This window comes from Trichosurus vulpecula, chromosome 3 (genome assembly GCF_011100635.1).
Source record: "Trichosurus vulpecula isolate mTriVul1 chromosome 3, mTriVul1.pri, whole genome shotgun sequence".
NCBI classification, from domain to species: Eukaryota; Metazoa; Chordata; class Mammalia; order Diprotodontia; family Phalangeridae; genus Trichosurus; species Trichosurus vulpecula.
Genome location: NC_050575.1, coordinates 208,884,625 through 208,910,061, shown reverse-complemented (window position 1 = coordinate 208,910,061; position 25,437 = coordinate 208,884,625). Strand labels below are relative to the sequence as shown.

The 25,437-nt window shown below is 37.3% G+C and overlaps 1 protein-coding gene across 7 annotated transcripts in view; it reads left to right on the top strand.

Annotated features, from left to right (window-relative positions):
* Positions 1-25,437, top strand: part of DTNB (dystrobrevin beta) — a 351,017-nt gene that overhangs the window by 147,468 nt on the left and 178,112 nt on the right. For all 7 annotated transcript variants that reach the window (XM_036750795.1, XM_036750793.1, XM_036750796.1 and 4 more), the window contains one exon: positions 10,127-10,251. In XM_036750795.1, coding sequence (XP_036606690.1) covers positions 10,127-10,251 — 125 coding nt within the window. The remainder of the gene's footprint in view (positions 1-10,126; positions 10,252-25,437) is intronic.

Genomic DNA, 25,437 nt, shown 5'->3' with positions numbered 1-25,437 from the left:
AGCTCAATTAAGTAGTTGGCTGGGAAAATGGCCAAGCAGTGAAAACAGACACAGACTCAGACTCTAGAATCTTTTTTTGGTGACAAAGAAGATCAAAACATAAAGCAAGAAGAAGTCAACAAAGTCAAAGAGCCTACATCAAAAGCCTCCAAGACAAATATGAATTGGGCTCAGGCCATGGAAGAGCTCAAAAAGGATTTGGAAAAGCAAATAAGAAAAGTAGAGGAAAAAGTGGGAAGAGAAATGAGAGTGATGCAAGAAAACCATGAAAAACAAGTCAACAACTTGCTAAAGGAGACCCCCCCAAAATACTGAAGAAAATAACACCTTAAAGAATAGACTAACTCAAATGGCAAAAGAGCTCCAAAAAGCCAATGAGGAGAAGAATGCCTTGAAAGGCAGAATTACCCAAATGGAAGAGGAGATCCAAAAGACCACTGAAGAAAATACCACCTTAAAAATTAGAATGGAGGCAAGTGGAAGTTAGTGACTTGATGAGAAACCAAGATATTATAAAACAGAACCAAAGGAATAAAAAAATGGAAGACAATGTGAAAAATCTCATTGGAAAAACCACTGGCCTGGAAAATAGATCCAGGAGAGATAATTTAAAAATTATTGGACTACCTGAAAGCCATGATCAAACAAAGAGCCTACATATCATCTTTCAAGAAATTATCAAGGAGAACTGCCCTGATATTCTAGAGCCAGAGGGCAAAATAGAAATTGAAGGAATCTACTGATCACCTCTTGAAAACGATCCCAAAAAGAAAACTCCTAGGAATATTGTCACCAAATTCCAAAGTTCCCAGATCAAGGAGAAAATACTGCAAGCAACCAGAAAGAAACAATTTGAACATTGTGGAAACACAACCACGATAATACAAGATCTAGCAGCTTCTACATTAAGGGATCAAAGGGCTTGGAATATGATATTCTGGAGGTCAAAGGAGCTAGGATTAAAACCAAGAATCACCTACCCAGCAAAACTGAGTATAATGCTCCAAGGCAAAATATTGACTTTCAATAAAACAGAGGACTTTCAAGCTTTCTCAATGAAAAGACCAGAACTGAATAGAAAATTTGACTTTAAAATACAAGAATCAAGAGAAGCATGAAAAGGTAAACAAGAGAAATCATAAGAGACTTACTAAAGTTGAACTGTTTTGTTTTCATTCCTACAAGGAAAGATGATGTTTGTAATTCGTGAGACCTTTCTCAGTATTAAGGTAGTTGAAGGGAATATACATATATATAGACAGAGGGCACAGGGTGAGTTGAATATGAAGGGATGATACCTAAGAAATAAAATTAAGGGGTGAGAGAGGAATATATTGAGAGAGGAAAAAAAGGGAGAGATAGAATGGAGTAAATTATCTCACATAAAAGTGGCAAGAAAAAGCAGTTCTGTTGGAAGGGAAGAGGGGGCAGGTGAGGGGTAACGAGTGAATCTTGCTCTCATCGTATTTGACTTGAGGAGGGAACAACATACACACTCAATTGGGTATCTTACTCCACAGGAAAGTAAAGGGAAGGGGATAAAAAAGGGGGGATGATAGAAGGGAGGGCAAATAGGGGGAGGAGGTAATCAAAAGCAAACAGTTTTGAAAAGGGACATGGTCAAGGGAGAAAACTGAATAAAGGGGGACAGAATAGGATGGAGGGAAACATAGTCTTTCACAGCATGAGCATTGTGGAAGTGTTTTACATAATGATACACGTGTGGCCTATGTTGAATTGCTTGCCCTCTGAGGGAGGGAGGGTGGGAAGGGAAGAGGGGAGAGAATTTGGAACTCATAAAAGCAGATGCTCAAAAAAAACCCATTTTTTTGCATGCATCTGGGAAACGAGATATATAGGGAATGGGGCATAGAAATCTATCCTGCCCTACAAGAAAGTAAGGGGAAAGGGGATGGGGTGGGGAGTGGGGTGACAGAAGGGAGGGCTGACTGGGGAATGGGGCGATCAGAATATATACTGTCTTGGAATGGGGGGAAGGGTAGAAATGAGGATAAAATTTGTAACTCAGAATCTTGTGGAAATCAGTGTGGAACACTAAAATATTAAATAAAATGATAAAAAATAAAAAAAAATTAAAACATTTAAAAAATTATTGCTATCTTTTTTTTGCTGTCATATTCATTTCTGAATATATCCCTTCTGCCTCCTCTATTTAGTGATACTTGGTTTGTAACAAAAAAAAAAATTAAATGAAAAAGGTTTTCACAAAAAAAATTCAGCAAAACTAGAAAACTCATTGAATCTGATCCTATACGTGTTGTTCAATACGCATAGTTGCTCACGAAGGGAAAATTTTCATTTTTTCATTTCCTCACGGCCAGCCTTGGTCATTAAAATAAAGTAAGTTTTGGGGTTTTTGTTGTTTAGTTCTATTCACATTTTTGTATTCATTTTGTATATTGTTCTCCTGATTCCTCACCTTACTTCATTTTGCATATAAGTTCTTATAAATCTTCCTATGCTTTTCTGAATCTTCATACTCATAGTTCCTAAGTCAGAGCTGTGATTTCACTGATTTGATCACTCCAATGAAGGAGATTACAACACACCCATGCTTGTACATACTGTGTGATTCTTTTATGACCTCCCATAAGTTTGTCACAGGGTGTACACCCACTGTGTTGGTGGCCTTCTTCACTTTCTTTGGACATTGTGAAGGTATCATTGGAGGACTTTAGCTTTCCACCTGGCATCCGTTACTCATCCCATGTGACTAGCCCATATTCTCTTCCTATTATGCAATTTCTCTTTGATATCTTTTATTCCTAATCTTCATAGTTCCTTGCTCATTTTATGTTATAGTTTTCTCATGTTCAGCATGCAGCTCTCCATTTAACTTTTTGGAGACTTTTATTCTTTGTCTTCGGCCATATGATAGCATAGGTAGAATGTTGCTGTTAAAAAGACAGGCTTTTGCTTTCATGGGAAGCTTGGGAGTAGTAAAAGAGCTTTCTAATTTCCCAAATGCAATCCAGCTTACTTTTTTCCTATTTAACTCTGGGTCTAGCTTATTGTCCATCTATCTGTACTATGTGATCCAGATTATATACTGATGGACAAGCACTGTCGGTCTTCTGTCCAAAGAAATGCATGTTGTAATCTGGGCAATAGACATTCTTGATCCATTTATCTTTTCTCTGTGGATCGTCAGGTCAAACTCTTTGGAGTGATCACAGTTTGGAAGAGGGGAAGATATGGGGGCAAGATAATGAGTTCAGGTTTAAGATGTCTGCAGGATATATGGCAATTGTTGATGTGAAGCTGAAATGCAAGGGACCGAGAAAGAGAGTAGAGATGGAGAAGAGAAGAGGGCTTAGGACTGAAGTTTCAGGAATACCTATAATTAGGGGAAATAATAGGGATGATGAATTAGCAGAGGAGACTGAGAAGAAGTGGTTACACAGGTAGGAGACAAATCAGAGTCACAAAAGCCCAGAGAGGAGAGTGTCTGCAGCAGGAAAAGGTGATCAGCAGTATTAGGTGCAGAAAGCAAGCTATTAAATGCTTACTAGGTGCAAGAGTGCAAAGGACATAGATAGAAGCAAAAATAACCCCTGTCCTCAAAGAGCTCATATTCTAATAGAGGAAACAACATGCAAACAATGATGTGTGCAAGATACACATATACATTTACATAATTGGAAGTAATCTGTGGGATTACAATAGTGGTAGCTCTGAGAAGGCACTAGCAGTGGGGGGAAGGGAAAGCCCTCTTGAGGAAGGTCAGATTTGAGTTGAGTCCTGAGGGAAGCAAGGAGACAGAGGTGAGGGGGCAGAGCATTCCAGGTATAGAGAACAGCCAGTTAAAAGTCATGGAGTTAGAGAAAGAGTGTCATATTCAAGAAACAGAAAGAATGCCAAAGTTGCTATGGGTTGGGAGTAAAGTATAAGACCAGAAAAATAAGGAGCAAAGTTGTGAAGGGCTATAAGAGCCAAACATGATTACATATAAATATAGACTGGATAGAGGCTAAGAAGTGTGAAGATTGAGAAATGGGTGGCTTTGACAGTTAAGGCATCATTGGTAACTTCTCAGAGAGCAGTTTCAGTTGATGAGGTAGAAAGCCAGAATGCAGTGAAAGGAGGAGTAGAGTCACTGATTGTGGATGGCTTTCTCAATGAGTTTGGCCATAAGGGGAGGTGGAACAAAGTCAGATCATATGAGGGTTGGGTTTTTTTTTTCATTTCTTATAATGGAGGAACACATCTAAGTGATGTAGGCTTGAGGAAAGAGAAGAGGAAGCTTTTGGTGAATGGCCTCAATTTTTTCAGGGATGTGTAAGGCCAAAGTTCTCAGCTGAGAGGGGATAGGGAATAGGTGCCATGGGAAATTTGAAGAAAGATGAAAAAATTCTGCAATTGCTACTTTGAAGAGTGGGATAGAAAATCAGTTAGGGATATATAAAAAGATTGCTTTGCTGCAGTGAGAGCCTAGTTGAAATTACTTAACAAAAGTTTGTGGTGGACCTACTCAGTTTACTTTTGTGATTTTCTCCTACGCCATTCAGTAGCACATAAATAGGAATGAAGACAGCAGGTGGTGGAAGTAATACAAGTTCGGGGATCTGCAAGACATGTCAGTGACAGTACAAGGAACCGAGGAGCGCAAGTCTGACAGACAGTGTGGTATTTAATCGGTAGCTAGTGAAAAAGCAGTAAGGGATGTGGAGGGATTAGAGATTACAGTGAAGGTAAAGAACAGTTTCACAAGTCACAAAGCAGAGTGAAAGATAGAAAGACAAGGGACTGTAATCATAAAATGGAATTTCAGAGTTCATGAACATTGAAATAGAACACTTATGGGTGATGACCATCTGTTTGTAACTAAGGTGGAGTAGAAGAGTAAGTCCAGAGAAATGAGTGAATTGAGGAACTCAAAAGTTAGAGTTTTTGAGAGCATATCAGTATATACATATGTTGAAGTCTCCTAAAATAAAGTCAGGAGTTGGAATGAAGAGAAAGATTTTGAGCCATGCATTAAACTCATTGAGAAAGGAATGAGAGTGTCCTTGGAATCAGTAAATAACAACTACCAGAATATTGTTTGGGTGATAAATATAGAATGAGTGAACCTCATAGGAGGAAAGATTACTGAGTAATGGTGGTAGGAGACTCTAGAAGATGTGGTGGGGAACAAGGAGCTACTCAGATTCTTGTACCACAACCAATGAAGCAGGGAGTATGAATCAAAATGCAGTCAGTACTGAAAAGAGTCACATGCCATCAGAAGGGAACTTGGTTTCAGTGAGTGCCAGAAAATGGAAGGAGTGGGAAAGAAAAACGTTTAATATGAAAGCAAGCTTGTTAAATGTAGAGCAGACATTCCAGACAGCACAATGGAATGAGTGGGTAGATCTGAAGTGGAATTTTGGAGGTGGGATATGGTTTAGAGAGATGGGGAAAAAAGGTTAGTGAGAAAGTGGTAAACTTTATCCAAATAATTGACTCCCTGAATAGATTAAATAGAAATCAATGACTATGACACAACAAAAAAATATTAGAACACAACTAAAAGATTGAAAAATAGGAAATTCAAGATATCTAACTAAATAAAATAACAGCTAGAAAATAGGTCAACGATAAATAATTTAAGAACCTTTGGACTCCCTGAAAACGATAATTTAAAAAAAAAAGCTTAGGCACTATATCTTGTGAAATCAGAAATGAAAACTCCCTAGATCTCTTAGAACCAGAGGAAAAAGTGAAGATAGGAAAAATCTGCTGACCTGCTGACCTCCTGACAGGAACCAAAGGAAAAGCCTCAGAAATGTCATAATTAACATTTAGAACTCACACATCAAGTAAAAATATTGATAACATACAGAAAGAAGAAGTTCAGGTATCAGGGAAACATACGCGGGACCACAGAAGATCTGAGAGCTTCTATTATAAACAATTGGAGATCTTATGATACAATATTACAAAAGACAAAAGATATAGACTTACAGTTAAGACTTAGCCTGCTATGTTGAGTATACTTATACATGTGAAAAAAAATGAGGGCTTTAGTTTAGTTAGAAGACTTTTAAAAATATATCTGACGAAAAGACCTGAAACTTTGAAAATCAAACACAAGTCTAGGGAAATTTAAAAAAAAAAGATTATTTGAGCAACTAGCTGGTGCTGTATGATGATTTAGAGTTAACATACCAATAAGGAGAGGAGAAACAAGTATCTCTTCAGAATCTTAATGTCTTCAAAGGGTATTGAAGGAGTTAAATAAGAAAAACAAAGGTCCTGGGGTAAGTTGGTTTTCTTATAAGAGAGGATTTTAGAATGGTGAAAGGAAGGAAAGAGAAGGGAAGGGAATACACTAATGTGAAATGGAGGAGAGGGTGGAACTTGTTATTTCTCATAGGTGCACGAGGGAAAAAAAGATTATATACAAGCATGGTGGAAGGAGTCAGGGAAAGGGCATCAGATGAACCTCATTCTTATCCGAAACGGCCAGATGAAGTTTGAGTATGCACAGAGACAATTTTGGCATAGATATTCATCAAACTGAACTGGGAAACAAGTGAGGATGCAAATGGGACAGGAATTTACTGGGAATAGTCACAAGCAAAACAAAGTTTCTGATCTTGAAATGGGGATTAAAAGGGAAAAAAAGAAATGCACTAGAATCTAATAGGGTGCTCATCATTTGTGGAATGGATGAACAAATCATCATGTTATATGAATATAATGAAATATTATTGCACCATAAGAATGATAAAAATATTTCAGAGAATCTTAGTATGAATTGTTGAAATATTAAGTGAGTAAAACCAGAAGAGCAGTTTATAAAATGACAACAATATTGTAAAGAAAAAAAATCAACTTTGCAAGACTTAAAAATTCTAGTCAATGCAGTGACCAACAGTATCCCCAGAAGAACTTATGGTGAGACATGTCCAAAAAAGTAATGGACACAAGGTGCAGAAAGAGACATATGTTTTGGAAATGGCCATTACATGGATCTATGCTTATATGTTACAAGGGATCTTCCCCCCATTTCTTTCTGTTTTTTTATTGGAAGGAGTGTTGGGAGAAGAAAGGGTTAGCAATACTGATGACAAAAAAGGGGGCAATGAAATATTTTTTAAAATTGCACAGAAGAGAAAAGGAGGAAGCTCAGAAAGAAACACAGACAGGTCAGTTTTGAAAGTAATATATAAAATTTGTTATATGATTTTTAAGCCAAAGGACATTAGATAGAGCTTTATAATTTCATACAAAGCTCTCTTTTTATGTTCTGTAGGCATAGAAATTCTCATTTTTGGTGTTCAAATAAAACTAAAAACTTTTAAATAGGCAAAAATTTGTCTAACATCGTTTAGGAGGGGTTTATACTATGTTACATTTTAAGAAATATGACCTTTATTGCTACTTAATTTAAGCATTTTTTATTTCTTTTGATGCCTTTTGTTGTTATATCACAGTAATTTCTAAATATATCCCTTCTTTCTCTTACCCAGTCTAAGTCATTCCCTTTACAGTGAAAAAGAGAAAAAAATTTAGTAAAATCAACTAATACATTAAACACATCTGACAAAACAAGCCATATTCCATACATAGTCCAATCAAGTCAGGAAGATGTATTTTCTTAACTCTTCTCTGGGGATAAACTTGGTCATTATAATTACACAAGGGTCAGTTTATTATATTCTTTATAACAATAGCAATCAGGTGACTTTCCCCTTTTCATTGTTTTTCCTGAATCAGGGGAACATGGCAGATGTTGATATTAGAGTCATGGCCTGACTAATATAGCTCATGGGCAACTTTTACATAAGATCATGGTTATAAGTAATTGATTTTTAACAGCATTTAAAAATAAGGAATATGATTTTATTTATAAAGCTAGGCCTATAATAACATTAATACAACTCTTAAAGTGCCCCAAACTTATACTTTGACCTCTCAGATCTCTTGATTTAAAAAAAAATAGTATATTTAAAGATGATTTTTAGCAAACTTTTAAAAGAACATATAGTTATTATTTAGTACCTTTTTCACTGTTTCCTTATTGAGCAATTGCAACTTAATCTAATCTCCCATTCTTTTTATTAGGTTATGATTGCTAAGAGTTAAAGATTAGCATACACAGATCATACACAGGTTTTTTTTTTAAGATTATTGGCTACCAGATTTGATTTAGAATGAATTTACTTCATACGCTCAATCCCATTTCAAAATTAGATTTCCCAGTGAAGCTTGGCATCTGAAAACCCTTTTAAGTAGTTTTTTTTTCAGTTCAGCAGCTTTTTTCCTTTTTCATCCAGGGGTAGTCCATTCAACCTGCTAATAAGCCAGTTGAAGCTAATTAAATGGATAGTATTAATTTGCTTTTCTAGCAAGACAGATTAGTCTTCTGACTCTTCTCATTCCCCATTATGTTACAGAAACAGAAACAGAGAAAAAACAAGCTAGATATCTCCATGTTAAGTGTAAACATCTCCCATTACCATCTTGACAACAATCAAAATAATGTCATTTCCTGTTGGATCTCCTAAAGAAGAATAAAAAACCTTTGCCACCCCATCAGATATTTTCAGCTGTAGTTGTTGGATACATCTAATTGAATATGCATAACAATACTCCAGGACTGTCTTGAATCTAATCCTTTTTTTATAAATTGAGATACATTTTCCCGGAACTACTGTTTTAATAATAAAACTGTTTTACTCTTGTTTAATTATTGAGTTCACTCTAAGGATTCAGGGTCTGCTAATATTTTTGATCAGATCCCCTTGGTCAGTGGTGCAAATCTATGTACTTCCTACTCACAATACTTCAAGTGTCATAATTTCACTGGGAATTGGCAGGTCTGCTGCAGATTGCAAACCATCTCTGCCTTTAGTAGACAACCTTCATGGTTTGCAATGTTTTGTGGTGGCTAAAATAATTCATCTTCTTGTGGCCAAATTTCTAATGATATGGTTATTTATAATATGAATAATTATTATAGAATAAATTTCAAAAGAAAGTTGATTCTATTTTAACAGGGACCATGCATTGTTTTTCATTTTAGCTGTAACATTAAAGTTAACAGTTGTTCAGAGCTTTTTTTTCTCTCTAAAAGACCTGTTTTCTCTTGAACATTTTACATTGAATTTGAACAAGAGTTTCAAATATAGATTTAAATTAGTTTTATCACAAGGTATTTTAGTTCTGATTTGATTTTTTTAAAATAAACATATAGGATAGGAAGAGTTTAGTTTTGGAACAGTCATATCTAGACTAGAGAAAACAATCTTGTATTTTCCATTTCTGATGTATATGTATGTATGTATATATGTGTGTATGTATGTGTGTGTGTGTGTGTGTATATATATATATATATATATATATATATATATATATATGTATGTATGTAGCAAATAAAGATTTTTGGTATGAAAATGTTGTTATCTCCATCATAGCAATGTCTGCACTATGTTTTAAAAGGCAAAAGAGAGAACTTCATAGTATGTGTAAAAATTGTATTCATGCCCATTTTTGCCCATTTTTCTTTCAACTACTCATTCTCTTATCCCATACTCTAAAGCACTTTTACAAATGTTTTGAAAGTCTATTTCCTTTTCTTTTAGTACTATCCCTTCATATTGTCTTTAACTGAGTCAAAAGTTACTTGTATGTAATTGAGGAAATAAATTATAGTATTTTAAGAGTGGTGATGCTGGGACAGTGCTATAATCATAGATACAGAGGGAATTGACATAAAAAATTCAATATGAACAGAAAGGGGAAAAGAAAGCTTCATTTGGAAGAACTATTCCATGGTGGAAATATTTGGAATATAGTGTGCTGAAAATATATAAAATAGAAATAACCTTGGAACAGCTTTGATTTCCTTTAATTTCCTGCCACTATTTAGCAGTGTTTCAGCTAAAAAACACCATCAATATCATCTCATCCAGTTGAGATCAAGAACAGTTAAATGACTTGAAAAAGAACCTCATTAGTGGCAAACTTAGTACAAGAACCTGTGATCTTTAATTTCCAACTTAGTACTCTTTCTGATAGCTTGTTCTGTGTTTGAAAAGATGTTTATTATAGTCTCCAGAAGCACAATGGGCAGTTCATTTGAAGGTTTAATTGATTATTTTTTCCTTTGATACAGAAATCACCTGCAAAGAAGCTGAGCCATGCAATTAGTAAATCTCTGGGTTGTGTACCCACCAGGGAGCCCCCACATCCTGTTTTTCCTGAGCAACCAGAGAAGCCACTTGACCTTGCACATATAGTGTAAGTAAAAACCTATGTGTGAATTATTTTATTACTGAGATCTGACTTCATATATATATATGTTGCAATCAAAGATCAAGTGCTAACTCACAGCCACAGTGCAATTGCCATTTAGTTCCCTAGGTTTGGGGATGTGTGCAGAAGTTGACCCTCAACAATAACTAAATTTAGCAGCAATAGTAACAGAAGACTTGATAGATTTTCTTTTCTAGGAATTAGCCCCTAAATTTAGGATCTAAAAGAATTTTTTTTAGTGTTTAAGGAAAGAAAAAAAGGCATATAGAACATTCTGTTCCTAGATTTAGGAAAAAATTCAAATTATGATCCCTGGGGAACCTCTGGAAAGAGTTGAAGAAGGAGGTAGGAACATCTGACCACCCTAACTCTTGTAGAGATCAAGTAGAAACCTTTGCCTACCCTATCTACCCACCTTTCTTCTTTCCTGGAGTACACATAGGAAACAGACCCCAAGCCCTCAATCAAGCTCGAGTAGTAGGTTAGGAAGGTCAGGCACAGCTTAGTAATACTGTTAAGTGTTGTGGGCTTCTTTCCACTTATGGCAGTATAATTCAAATTGCTTAATGATGAAGAATGAAACAAGCTTGCCTGGGACTTGTTGAGTCTCATATCAACATCTACATGTAAGTATAGGACCTAAGTGTTAAGAAACTCATTTTTAGGGGGCAGCTAGTTGGCGCAGTGAGTGGAGCACCGGCTTTGGAGTCAGGAGGACCTGAGTTCAAATCCAGCCTCAGACACTTGACACATGTACTAGCTGTGTGACCTTGGGCAAGTCACTTAACCCCAATTGCCCTGCCAAAAAAACAAACAAAAAAAGAAACTCATTTTTAAAAAGACGCTAGCACTTTTAAAAAATCATTATTGCACTAGGTGTAGTACTATTTTGGTTTAATTTGTTCTTGCCTTAGGAGAGAGCAGCCTTTTTTTACAGAGGAACCTGTGCTACCCTGTGGAACATTTGTTCCACAAATAAAGATGCCATTTGTGGGACACCAAGAAATGAAAAGCAAAACAGTTTTAAAATTGGTGTAGTTTTGATATGTCAATCACTACCCAATAAGTAATCACTGCCCTTACATTCCCCTAAAGTATTTGAGCAAAACCATCTAATATAGTGATTGCTGACAGCATAAGTAAGTCTTTACTTTTTATAATTTATCATTTGTTAACAGAAAGGAAGAGTGTGTTTTTTAATTTATAATTTGGACCCAACATTGAGGGTTGTTTTTTTTTTTTGGTGCCTTCATTTACTTTTTTGAGGTAACTTTGAATTTTTTTTTGGTCCTCATAAAAATCTTTCCATGTTTCTTTGAGCTCTTAATATTTGCCCTCATTTTTGTGACAGAGACAAAAGATGTGGGGTTGAACTTACCTAATATGTAAATTAAGAACATAAAGCTTAATTTTTATAATCATATTTTAAAATATACATATTGTGGCAAGTTGGAAGGAGTTCAAGAAAGACCAAAGTGTGAGGAGAGAGAGAGACAGAGAGGGAGGGAGGGATGGGGGAGAGAGAGAGAGAGAGAGAGACAGAGAGACAGAGAGACAGAGAGAGAGAGAATGATATGACAGACTCAGAAAACACTCAGAATTGTACTTAAGGAAAATGAGTTTGGTAGCAATATGTTGGATGGACTGGAATGAGAGAGATTTAAGGCAGGGAGAAAAATTAAGAATAATTGTTGGAATAATCCAGATGAATGGTGATGAGGGCCTGAAGATACCAGGTATATGGTAAGAAGGTATCAGAGGGAGAAATATGATGAAATTAGAAATAAAAATATTTCACAATTAATTAGCTATATTGGATGAGGGAGAGAGAGTAGCTGGGGGTAATTGCTTCTTGGTTAAAAGAATAAATAAAAAATTGTTATTCCCTCCCTTTATAATAGTAAAAAATTTAGTCATCCATGTATATTCAAGTCAAGTGAACAACAATTTGTTAAGTGCTTATTGTGTCCCAGGCACTATGCTAAATACTAGGGATACAAAGAAAGGGAAAACAACATCTGCCTCTTCTAGTCCAGAAACAGTCAGATTCACCCAAAACTTAGTGGCTTTTGGCACTTATTACCTTTGCTATTCTATTTAAAATAGTGTTGTTCCATGAATGATAGCTCTTCTTAGGTGATGGTTGTTTTAATTTTCATCTTTCTGTTAATTAATTTTGAATACTTTTATATGGTTGTTGGTAGCTTGTGCTTCTTTTCAGAATTTTTTGTTCATATCCTTTGACTTATCTATTAGACAATAGTTCTTAATATACATTCATCACAATGTCCTACTGATTTTGGAGCCAGACTTTAATTAGAGGTTTCATATAAAGATTTTTATCACTCCATATCTTGTTTCTTTTTTAAAAGGTTTTCTATTTTGATAAATCAAAGTATTTTTTCTTTTATGACACTCCTTTGTCACAGTTTGGTATGAATTCATTCCTTATCCATAACTGAGAGAAAGAAACTTCAACTCTAGTTTTTTTAATGGTGCAAGTTTTTATACTTGCCTTGTGTATCTATTTGGAATGTTTTATGATTCATGGCAGAAATGTTTGTCTAAACTTATTTTCCACCATATGGCTATCCAATTTTCCCAACAGTTCTTAGCGCATAAACAGAACTTTCCCAGGTACTTTTTGTTTGGGGTTTGCTTATCTAATCTGTTTCCTTGGTCAAATTTTCTGTTTTCTTTGTCTAGCACCAAATAGTTTTGATAATTATGGCTATATGATGTAATCTGATATCAGCCAGTGTTAGACCACTTTCTTTCATACTTTTTTGTTCATCATTTCCTTAGCTTTTCTATATGAATTTCAAAATTATTTTGTCAAACTCTACAAATTATTCCTTTGGTAATTTATTATAATAATTTTTAGATGAATTACTTTCGTATCATTTTTGTAATATTACAACAATTTATACTAACAATACTTATGTAAGTCATTTATCTGTGAAAATTGTTTTCCAGTTACATTTAAGTCCTAGTGGATTGACTCCATGACATGTATTGCCTTTTATTGTTTTCAGTGGCATTTCTCTTTCTAGCTCTTTTTAGTTTTTGTTAGTAATGTGGACATGCTGGTGATTTTTGTGGACTTATTGTGGCCTTTTACTTTGCCGAAACAAATTTTAAAAATAGATTCTTTAGGATTCCCAAGTTAACTCTCGTTGATAAATAGAGAATTGCCTCCTCATTGTCAGGCTTGATTTCTTTGTATTGTCTCACCATTATTACTAGCATTTCTAGTCTGTGTCAAGCAATAAGAGGAGTATAGCAATAAAAGGAGACATGGTGAATTAGAGTATTGAAGCTGAAATCAGAAATACCTGAATTCTAATCCCTTATCAAATATTTACTAGCTATATACCCTTAGTGAAGTTACCTAACTTCACTGAGTCTCATTTTTTTCTTCTCTTTTTTTTGTCATGCCTTATAGAGTATGCTTGAAGCTTTGAACTCTCCAACTTGTCACCTTGATAGCTTAGACTGATAGCCTGCTTCTCTTCCAAGTAGTGGGCTGGTAGAGAACTCATTTTCTGATTCAAATTAAATTTCTTATTGGCAAAATGTATCTTTATAATTTACACAGCTCCTTCTTCAGAGAGAGAAAAACTGAGGTATGAAGATTTTTCACAGTATCAAAGCAAAAAAAAAATTTCCAGCACTCAAACATATCTGTGATTTCTTGCAGAGATACAATGGCAACTTACAATAAAACTGCTTCTTTTCCCCAGAAGTCTTCTTGAAGCGTTCAGTTGGCTCTTTCAGCACAGATATAGTCCTGTTGCTAAAGGTTACAAGTTTGAAAGTTTGTTGTTATTTAATACTTCAAGTTTCTAATATTTAAACCTCATCTCTCTCATGAATAACTGTTGTTCATTTTTTAAAAAAAGCTAGTTTTATACCTCTTCACTGAGAAAACAGAACTTTCTGATCTTGATTCTTTGTGTGTGTCTGTCTAAATTTAAGATGGGAAGAAGATGGCCATTTTCTTTCCCCTATGCCCATTGATAAGCCTAGTCTGTCAAGGAGAGTGGGACATGAGTCAGAAATGTGAGTTGTCTTTTATTCCCTTGGTATTTCTACTCCTCTATACTTTGTTGGCTTACCCGGTCCTAGATTATGGATTGCTTTCTCTACACAAGAGAAATTAACTGGTAACTGCTACTTCTATTGAAGCCTGGAACAAAGTTTGTTGCCTGTAAAACCAAACTGATTTCTTATTCACGGAAACTCCTTTGTCTTTCTCATAACCAACCTACAAAAAAATATGCAGTACATTTTGAACAGATTATTATAAGATTTTCCCCATGCCTTATTTAAAGATTATAATTGCCAAATCAAATCACTTCTTTAATTAAAATAATACTTTTGGATAGCTTTTCTTTGTGTTTCATGCTGTTCATTGCCTTTTTTTTGCCACTCTATTTGACACAGAGTCAGCATACACTCCTGTTTAACAGAACAAAATCTTAATTCTTATTTTCAACCTACTTCTTAGATGTTCTGAACTTCAGACAATAGTCTACTTAAAGAGTATGTTCTTTTTTCGACATAAACTCTTTCTTATGGCACATGATTTGGCTAGCTTTATTATTATTCATAATGTCTTCAAAGAAGTGCAATAGAAATTCACTAGACCAGGAGTAACAGAAGAGCATTTGTGGCCCTAAGAATGAATAAGGTTTTTTTCTTTATTACTTAGTTATTAAAGCACACCTTTGTGATACTTACTTTAAAGTGATAGATGGCTCTGAAGTCTAAAAGTGGCATTCTCCCTCCCTGCCCTCTTTTTTTAAATGGAAGTGCTTCTGGTTGGTGTCATTTACCAAGCAGAGTACTTCATTGTTTGCAACCCTGCCCCATAAAATCCAAAATTAAACGTAATTAAGGAGACAATAATTCAGTACTTAATTTATTTGGTTCAGTAGTTATTTGAGGGAAGTACTGAACTTTATATTTCCAGAATTCATCAGATTTAGAACTTGGCTTGGGTAGATCATCATAAGTCATTTAAGGAGTGACTGTCATCTATTGGACACTATGCTAAGCATACAAATCCATTTACCTTAATATCTTCTTCCTTTACACTTGATGGAATCTCCTCATTCATGTACTTTCTCTCCCCATACCACTGAATGTTCTCATGTAGTACAGAAAAAATGCTTGAATCTAGAATCAAATGACTGGAGTCCTTACTTTGCCACTTGTTATCTGCATAACCCTGGACAAGTTGTTTCTGCCCCCAGGCCTCTATTTCTTCATCTGTAAAATGAAAGTGTTGGACCAGATTTTCTCTAGGTTGCCTTCCAGCTCTAAATTTATGATCCTATGACTGTCATAATACTATTACTTCCTAAGGACTTAAAGAAATGCCTTCTCATGCTTGTTTTTTGAAAGAGAAAAAGGAAAAAGGAAAAGAAAAAAAAAGAAAAGAAAATTCTGCAAATTTACTCTAATACAACATGAGCCCTTCCACCACATCCAGACCAGGCTAATGTCTGACAAATATTAAGCATTTATTAATTGCCTACTAAGGACAGCTGGTACAGTGCATAGGGTACAGGCCTAGAGTGAGGAAGACCTGAGTTCAAATATGCCTTCAGGAACTTACTAGCTATGGATCCTGGGCTAGTCACTTAACCCTGTTTGCCTTAGTTTTCTCATCTGTAAAATGAGCTGGAGAAGTAAATGGCAAACCACTCCAATATCTTTGCCAAGAAAACCCCAAATGGGGTCACGGAGAGTCGGACACAATTGAAAATGACTGAACAACAACAACAAAATATGCCACACACTCTCTCCTAGGTGCTGGTTATACAAAGACAGAAAAAAATCAGTTTCTGCCCTTGAAGAGCTTATAGTATAGACAATGGAGAGACAATGAGTATGTAAAATAGATGCCAGATAACTTTGGGGGAAGGCATTAGCAGCTGGGGTAGGAAGAGGCCAAGTTTATAAAAGGCTTCAGGTAGTGCTTGAGCTGAGCCTTGAAGGAAGCTAGAGATTCTAATAGGCAGGGATGCACTGGTGAGGAGGGATTGCATTCCAAGCATAAGAAACAGCCATAGCAAAGGAAATGGAGGGATGGAGAGCTGGGGGACAGTATAAAGGCTGATTTGCCTGAACCATAGTGTATGTGAAGGGAAATGATGGGTAGTAAGCTGATTAGGTAGGTTGGGGCTTTGTCAAGGGCTTTACATGCAAGACAAGGGAGGTTACATTTACTCCTAAAGATAATTGGGATCCACTGGAGTTTATTGAGTAGAGGGTGTGACATGATCAGAATAGTGCTTTAGAAAAAACCATTCGCAGCTATGTGGAGCGTGTATTGGAGCCAGAGATTTGAGACAGAGAGACTGATTAGAAGGTTCATGCAATGTAGATAAGAAATGAGGGCCTGAACTAGGGTGATGGCTATGTGATTGGAGAGAGAACCCTCAAGATACTTCCTGGCATCCTGGTCCTAAAGTCAAGAAGAACTAGTTTCATATCCTGATTCAGATACTCAATAGCTGTGTGGATCTGGTTAATTCACTTGAACTTTCTAGGCTTCACTTTCCTCATCTTATAAAATGGCATGTGGTTTGGAGTTGACTTCTGAGGTCCCTTCAGGTTTTAATCTATGATCCTGGTATAGTTGTAAGTGGCAGAGATGATATTTGAAGCCAGACTTGCCAGCTCTAAATCCAGAGCTCTTTCTATTCTATTGCAGCTCTTTCATACCTCATAAGTGGTCATCAATCCTAAAGCTGAATGCTTCTGGTGAAGGGGAGCTCACCACTTCACAAAGGTGCTCCATTTTTACCTAGTTCCAGTTAACTGTGTTCTAATAACTTCTATCAGTTGGTTCTAGTTCTTTGCCATGAAATTTTACAGTGCAAATTTCATCCCTTCTTTGAATGGTAGCTATGGTAGTCTAGGAAACCTCTTTTTTTTTTTTTAGCCAAGGCTCTTTATAAAAAAATTATATTTATTTAATTTTTATTTAATGCTTTAGTTTTCAACATTGATTTCCACAAGATTCTGAGTTACAAATTTTCTCCCCATTTCTACCCTCCCCCCCATTCCAAGATGGAACATACTCATTCCCTAGTCAGCCTTCCCCTCTTTTACCCCACTGCCCCCCCGCATCCCCTTTCCCCTTACTTTCTTGTAGGGCAGGATAGATTTCTATGCCCCATTCCCTATATATCTCGTTTCCCAGATGCATGCAAAAAACAACTTTTTAAAATTTTTTTAAAGCATCTGCTTTTAAAACTTTGAGTTCCAAATTCTTTCCCCTCTTCCCTTCCCACCCACCCTCCCTAGGAAGGCAAACAATTCAACATAGATCACACATATGTAATTATATAAAACACTTCCACAATGCTCATATTGTGAAAGGCTAACTATATTTCCTTCTTTCCATCCTATCCTGTCCCCCCTTTATTCACTTTTCTCCCTTGACCCTGTCCCTTTTCAAAGGTGTTTGCTTTTGATTACCTCCTCCCCCTATCTGCCCTCTCTTCTATCATCCCCCCTTTTTTATCCCCTTCCCCTTACTTTCCTGTGGACTAAGATACCCAATTGAGTGTGTATGTTATTCCCTCTTCAAGTCAAATCCGATGAGAATATGATTCACTCATTCCCTCTCACTTGTCCCCTCTTCCCTTCCAACAGAACTGCTTTTTCTTGCCTCTTTTTTTGTGAGATAATTTACCCCATTCTATCTCTCCCTTTCTCCCTCTCTCAATATATTCTTCTCTCACCCCTTAAATTTATTTCATTTTTTTAGATATCATCCCTTCATATTCACCTCATCCTGTGCCCTCTGTCTATATTCCCTTCAACTACCCTAATACTGAGAAAGGTCTCATGAATTACACACATCATCTTCCCATGTAGGGATGTAAACATAACAGTTCAGCTTTATTAAGTCCCTTATGAATTCTCTTTCTTGTTTACCTTTTCATGCTTCTCTTGATTCTTGTATGTGAAAGTCACATTTTCTATTTAGCTCTGTTCTTTTCATTGAGAAAACTTGAAAGTCCTCTATTTTATTGAAAATCCGTATTTTGCCTTGGAGCATTATACCCAGTTTTGCTGGGTAGGTGATTCTTGGTTTTAATCCCATTTCCTTTGATCTCCAGAATATCATATTCCAAGCCCTTCGACCCCTTAATGTAGAAGCTGCTAGATCTTGTGTTATTCTGATTGTGTTTCCACAATACTCAAATTGTTTCTTTCTGGCTGCTTGAAATATTTTCTCCTTGACCTAGGAGCTCTGGAATTTGGTGACAATATTCCTAGGAGTTTTCTTTTTGGGATCTTTTTCAAGAGGCAATCCGTGAATTCTTTCAATTTCTATTTTGTCCTCTGGCTCTAGAATATCAGGGCAGTTTTCCTTGATAATTTCTTGAAAGATGATATGTAGGCTCTTTTTTTGATCATGGCTTTCAGGTAGTCCAATAATTTTTAAATTATCTCTCCTGGATCTATTTTCCAGGTCAGTGGTTTTTCCAATGAGATATTTCACATTGTCTTCCATTTTTTTCATTCTTTTGGTTCTGTTTTATAATATCTTGGTTTCTCATCAAGTCACTAGCTTCCACTTGCTCCAATCTAATTTTTAAGGTTGTATTTTCTTCAGTGGTCTTTTGGACCTCCTCTTCCATTTGGGTAATTCTGCCTTTCAAGGCATTCTTCTCCTCATTGGCTTTTTGGAGCTCTTTTGCCATTTGGGTTAGTCTATTCTTTAAGGTGTTATTTTCTTCAGTATTTTGGGGGGGTCTCCTTTAGCAAGTTGTTGACTTGTTTTTCATGGTTTTCTTGCATCACTCTCATTTCTCTTCCCACTTTTTCCTCTACTTCTCTTACTTGCTTTTCCAAATCCTTTTTGAGCTCTTCCATGGCCTGAGCCCAATTCATATTTGTCTTGGAGGCTTTTGATGTAGGCTCTTTGACTTTGTTGACTTGTTCTAGCTTTATGTTTTGATCTTCTTTGTCACCAAAAAAGGAATCTAGAGTTTGAGTTTAAGTCTGTGTTTGAGTATGAGTTCGTTTTTGCTGCCTGTTCATGTTCCCAGCCAACTACTTGACCCTTGAACTTTTTGTCAGATTATGGCTGCTTATAGAATAGAGAGTACTTGGTTCCATGCTTTAGGGTCCAAGCACTGCGCTACTTCTACTCCACTGTCACCCCAGGCTCTGTCACCTTAGTGCTCCACCTCTCCCAAGAACTGTCAGCCAGGACTGCAATACAGATCCAAGCAAGGCACAGCAAGAGAATCTGTCTAATCTGTCTTTGTGCCCACAAACTGCTCCTTGCACTCCTGCTCAGATCCATTGCTAGATTCCTCCCATCATGTGAACCAGGGATTAGGGAAGCAGCTGAAGCTGGAGTTCTGGAATTAGCCTCAGGAGCTTCCTGTTGCTGCTGTCGCCACCACTGCACCACCTTCTCCACCCCCAGAGCCGGTGACCCAACCGCTCTGAGCTCGATCTTGCAGTTTTCCCCTAACCTGCTCTTTGGCGTTTGTGGGTTGAGAAATCTGGTAACTGCACAGCTTACTGTTTCATGGCCCAAAGGCCTGTTCTGGCTGGCTGATTCTGGGTCCCATCTGTCCCGGCCGGCCTACACTGGGCTGCCCTCCGCTCTCAGCACTGTGGGATAGACCCTTCCCGGCAACCACCCAGGCTCTCCTGGGCTGGAAACCTGTTTCCCTCTGTCATTTCGTGGGTTCTGCAGCTCTAGAATTTGTTCAGAGCCATTTTTACAGGTGTTTGGAGGGATTTGGGGGAGAGCTTAAGTAAGTCCCTGCTTTCCAGCTGCCGTCTTGGCTCCGCCCCACAGCCTAGTCTCTTTTTAATGGTAGGTGTCTTTGCTGTAGAGATGGCTCCTCCTCCTACTTGGACTCCAAATTATTCTTGTAGGATGCTTCTGATATCCCTGTTGGCTCCCTACGTGTGACATTAAAGATTGAAGGCCAATTGAATCACCTTCTAGAACCTCCCTGTAAAATTCCTCCCTATAATGACGCCTATCTGATTCCCAAATTACTGAGTAGTATTGATACATGAAGCATTGCTAAAACCAGGAGTCCTACGCATGTAAAGCCAGAGCAATAGGGAGGGCTGAGTGTAACTAGGGAACTGATTTTTTTTTTATTTTTTTAAAAATTTATTTAATATATTTAGTTTTCAGCATTGATTTTCACAAAAGTTTGAATTACAAATGTTTCCCCCTTTCTACCCTCCCCCCATTCCAAGATGGCATATATTCTGGTTGCCCTGTTCCCCAGTCAGCCCTCCCATCTGTCACCCCACTCCCCTCTCATCCCCCTTTCCTTTCTTCTCTTGCAGGGCAAGATAAATTTCTATGCCCCATTGCCTGTGTATCTTATTTCCTAGTTGCATGAAAAAACTTTTGTTGTTGTTGTTGTTTTTGAATGTCGTTTTTAAAACTTTGAGTTCCAAATTCTCTCCCCTGTTCCCTCCCCACCCACCCTCCCTAAGAAGGCAAGCAATTCAACATAGGCCACATGCGTATCATTATGTAAAACCCTTCCACAATACTCATGGTGTGAAAGATTAACTATGTTTTGCTCCTTCCTAACCTATCCTCCTTTATTGAATTCTCTCCCTTGACCCTGTCCCTTTTCAAAAGTGTTTGTTTTTGGTTACCTCCTCCCCCTGTCTGCCCTCCCTTCTATCATCCCCCCTTTTTTATCTTCTTCCTCCTTCTTTCCTGTGGGGTAAGATACCCAATTGACTGTGTATGGTATTCCCTCCTCAGGTCAAATTCAATGAGAGCAAGATTTACTCATTCCTCCTTACCTGCCCCCTCTTCCCTTCCTACAGAACCACTTTTTCTTGCCACTTTTATGCGAGATAATTTACCCCATTCTATCTCTCCCTTTCTCCCTTTCTCAATATATTCCTCTCTTATCCCTTAAATTGATTTTATTTTTTTAGATATCATCCCTTCATATTCAACTCACCCTGTGCCTTTCGTGTGTGTGTATGTGTGTGTGTGTGTGTATATATATATATGTATATATATGTATACATATCTACATATATACATAGACACACACATATGTATATATATGTACAAACATATATATATATATGCATATTTGTTTCAGCTACTATGATATTGAGGTCTCATGAATCATACACATCATCTTTCTATGTAGAAATGTAAACAAAACAATTCAACTTTAGTAAGTCCCCTATGAATTCTCTTTCTTGTTTACCTTTTCATTCTTCTCTTGATTCTTGTGTTTGAAAGTCAAATTTTCTATTCAGCTCCGGGCTTTTCACTGAGAAAGCTTGAAAGTCCTCTATTTTATTGAAAGTCCATATTTTGCCTTGGAGCATGATACTCAGTTTTGCTGGGTAGGTGATTCTTGGTTTTAATCCTAGCTCCATTGACCTCTGGAATATCATATTCCAAGCCCTTCGGTCCCTTAATGTGGAAGCTGCCAGATCCTGTGTTATCCTGATTGTTTTTCCACAATATTCAGATTGTTTCTTTCTGGTTGCTTGCAGTATTTTCTCCTTGACCTAGGAGCTCTGGAATTTGGTGACAATGTTCCTAGGATTTTTCTTTTTGGGATCTATTTGAGGAGGCAATCTGTGGATTCTTTGAATTTCTATTTTACCCTGTGGCTCTAGAATATCAGGGCAATTCTCCTTGATAATTTCTTGTAAGATGATATGTAGGCTCTTTTTTTGATCATGGCTTTCAGGTAGTCCAATAATTTTTAAATTATCTTTCCTGGATCTATTTTCTAGGTCACTGGTTTTTCCAATGAGATATTTGACATTGTCTTCCATTTTTTCATTCCTTTGGTTCTGTTTTATTGTATCTTGATTTCTCATCAAGTCACTAGCTTCCACTTGCTCCAATATAATTTTTAAGGTAGTATTTTCTTCAGTGGTCTTTTGGACCTCCTTTTCCATTTGGGTAATTCTGCCTTTCAAGGCATTCTTCTCCTCATTGGCTTTTTGGAGCTCTTTTGCCATTTGAGTTAGTCTATTTTTTAAAGTGTTGTTTTCTTCAATATTTTTTTGGTTGGCCTTTAGCAAGTCATTGACTTGTTTTTCATGGTTTTCTTGCATCATTCTCATTTGCCTTCCCAATTTTTTCTCTACTTCTCTAACTTGGTTTTCCAACTCCTTTTTGAACTCTTCCATGGCCTGAGACCAATTCATGTTTTTGTTGGAGGCTCTTGGTGTAGGCTCTTGCACTTCGCTGACTTCTTCAGGCTGTATGTTTTGGTCCTCTTTGTCACCAAAGAAAGATTCCAAAGTCTGAGACTGAATCTGGGTGCGTTTTTGCTGCCTGGCCATGTTCCCAGCCAACTTACTTGACCCTTGAGTTTTTTGTCGGGGTATGACTGCTTGTAGAGCAAAGAGTACTTTGTTCCAAGCTTGAGGGGATGCGCTGTTGATTTCAGAACTATTTCTATATAGCCAGTTCTGCCACCCCCGCACTCCTCCTTCCTCAAGAACCACAAGCCTGGACCTGACGCAAATCTTCAGCAGGCTCTTCACTCCTGCTCTGATTTGCCACTTAATTCCTCCTACCACGTGGGCCTGGGGCTGGAAGTAACTGCAGCTGTAGGTCTGTATCTGCATCTCTCCCGCTGCCCCTGGGGCAGTGGCCAAACCGAGAACTCTGTCCCCCACAGCTTTTCCCACTAACCTTCTCTGTTGTCTTTGGTGTTTGTGGGTTGAGAAGTCTGGTAACTGCCACAGCTCACTGATTCATGGTGCTAGGGCCTGTTCTGCCTGGCTCCTGGTCTGGCTGGTCCTGCTGCCTCCCATGCTGAACTCTGCTCCCCTCCACTCCATGCGTGATAGACCTCATCCAGCGATCATCCAGGCTGTTCTGGGCTGGATCCCTGCTTCCCTCTGCTATTTTGTGGGTTCTGAAGTTCTAGAATTTGTTCAGAGCCATTTTTTATAGGTTTTTGGAGGGACGTGGTGGGGAGCTCACGCAAGTCCCTGCTTTCCAGCCGCCATCTTGGCTCCACCCCGGGAACTGATTTTTGCAGAACCATCACAGATTCCCTGCTCCTACCATGGTTAAAAGACCACTATGCCTAAGGCTCTAGTGGTATCCCTGATTGTACTCCTTCCCTCCTTTCCTACTTTTCCTAGACTGATCTTCCTAAAGCACCAGTCTGACCATGCCAGGCCCCTACTCATAAACTCCAATAGTTCTCTTTTACCTCCAAGAGCAAACATGAAATTCTACCTTAAAGCTCTTTAAGCCTAGGTTCTTCCTGTCTTTTCAGTCATTACATTCCCCCCCATGCACTCTGATACCCAGCTATACTAGTCTACTTGCCTTTCCTTACACACAGAACTCTGTTTCCCTGGTAGCACTAGCTGTCAAGCCATCACTAAACATTTATTAAGCACCTGAAGTGGGCCAGGCACTGTGCTAAGCACTGGGAATACAGGAAGAGGCAAAAGACAGGCACTTCCCTCAAAGAGCTCACAATCTAAGGAGGGAGACAACAAGCAAACAACTATGTACAAACAAGCTATATTCAAGATAAATAGGAAATAAGTAAGAGAAGAAAGGCACTAGAATTAAGATGGGTTAAGTAACACGTCTCTTATCATTTGATTTTCCTTACCAAAAATCTGCAGTGGTTCTTCAGTGTCTACAAGATAAATACTGGCATTCAAATATCTTTTCCCTACCTGTTTTGTAACTGTAATTGTATATTTCCACCTCTGTGGCTTTGTTCTTGTATTCCCTCTTGTCCTCACTTCAACATATTAGTGTACCTGTATCTGTCTCCAAAACATTTATTGAACATTAATATTCCTGCATATTTCAGGAATGCTTGCTATATTCAGAGCACTGTTCTAGGTGGTGGATGGGGTAAAAAATTTAGGCAACTAGGAGATGCAATGGATAGAGCATTTGGACTGAAGTCAGGAAGACCCGAGTTCAAATCCTACCTCAAATACTTTAACATTTGTTTGCCTCGATTTTCTCATCTGTAAAATGGGGATAATAATATCACCTACTTTCTAGGGTTGTTGTGAAGATCAAATGAAACAATAATTGTAAAGTGCTTAGTTAGCGCAGTGCTCGACACATAGTAAACACTATGTAAATGTTAGTTGTTGTTATCAAACTTCTCACTAATTTTGAAGAAAGAAGCATGATTTTCCTTTTTGAAAGCTGTATTTTCCTCCTCTGCTCTAGAGTTCATCTCTATCTCGCTACTAGACTTTTCCCTCCTTTCTCGAATAACTTTGTTTTTTACTTCTCTGTTGGCTGGCTCTCCTACCTTCAAACACACCCTGTCTCTGTATCTTTAAAAAAAAAAAAGTCGTAAATCCTTTCACTTGGCCCTGATGTCCTTTGTGGCTATCATCAGGCAATCTGACCACAGATATTTGAGTGCCTACTACATGTAAAATTCTATCCTGATCACTGTGTAGGAGATACAATCCATTGTAAGTAATCCTTAGCATTCTAATAATAACTATAACTATATAGCGTGTTATGGTTTACATTTTGCTCACATTTCTGTAAAATAATATAAACATGGTTAACCCCATTTTACATACAGGGAACTGGTTTGAGAGGAAGCATAGTGTTATAGAGAATATGCTGTACTTGGAGTCAAAAGACCTAGGTTCAGATCCTGATTCTAATACTGAATAGCTATAGGACTGAGCTCAAGTCACTTAGCCTTTCTGAGCTTTAGTTTCCTCACCTGTTAAATGAAATGATTGGACTAGATGGCCTGTGAGGTTCCTCTTAGTTCTAAATCTATGGTCTTTTGATTTAGAGAGGTGAAGGACCTTGCCTAGATAATAAATGTCAGAGCTGGAACCTTAGGGCCCCTGGCTACAAATAGTCCAGTCTAGTGCTATTGAGCTTAGCCTCTGGCTGAGGGAAGATTATAATCAAAGGAAGCCATTTTATCCACCTTTGCAATAGTTCCCACAACATAAATATAAAAGAATAATAATGGGATAGTAATTTGTCCCAGGATCATTTTTATCTGAACTCCATCCAAACAATTGAGTATAAGATATTTTAACAACAATATCTTACATATACGTGCACTTTTAAGTTTTACAAAGTATTTTACAATACTTTATCATATGTGAATTTCTTGACAACTCTGTAAGGTAGGA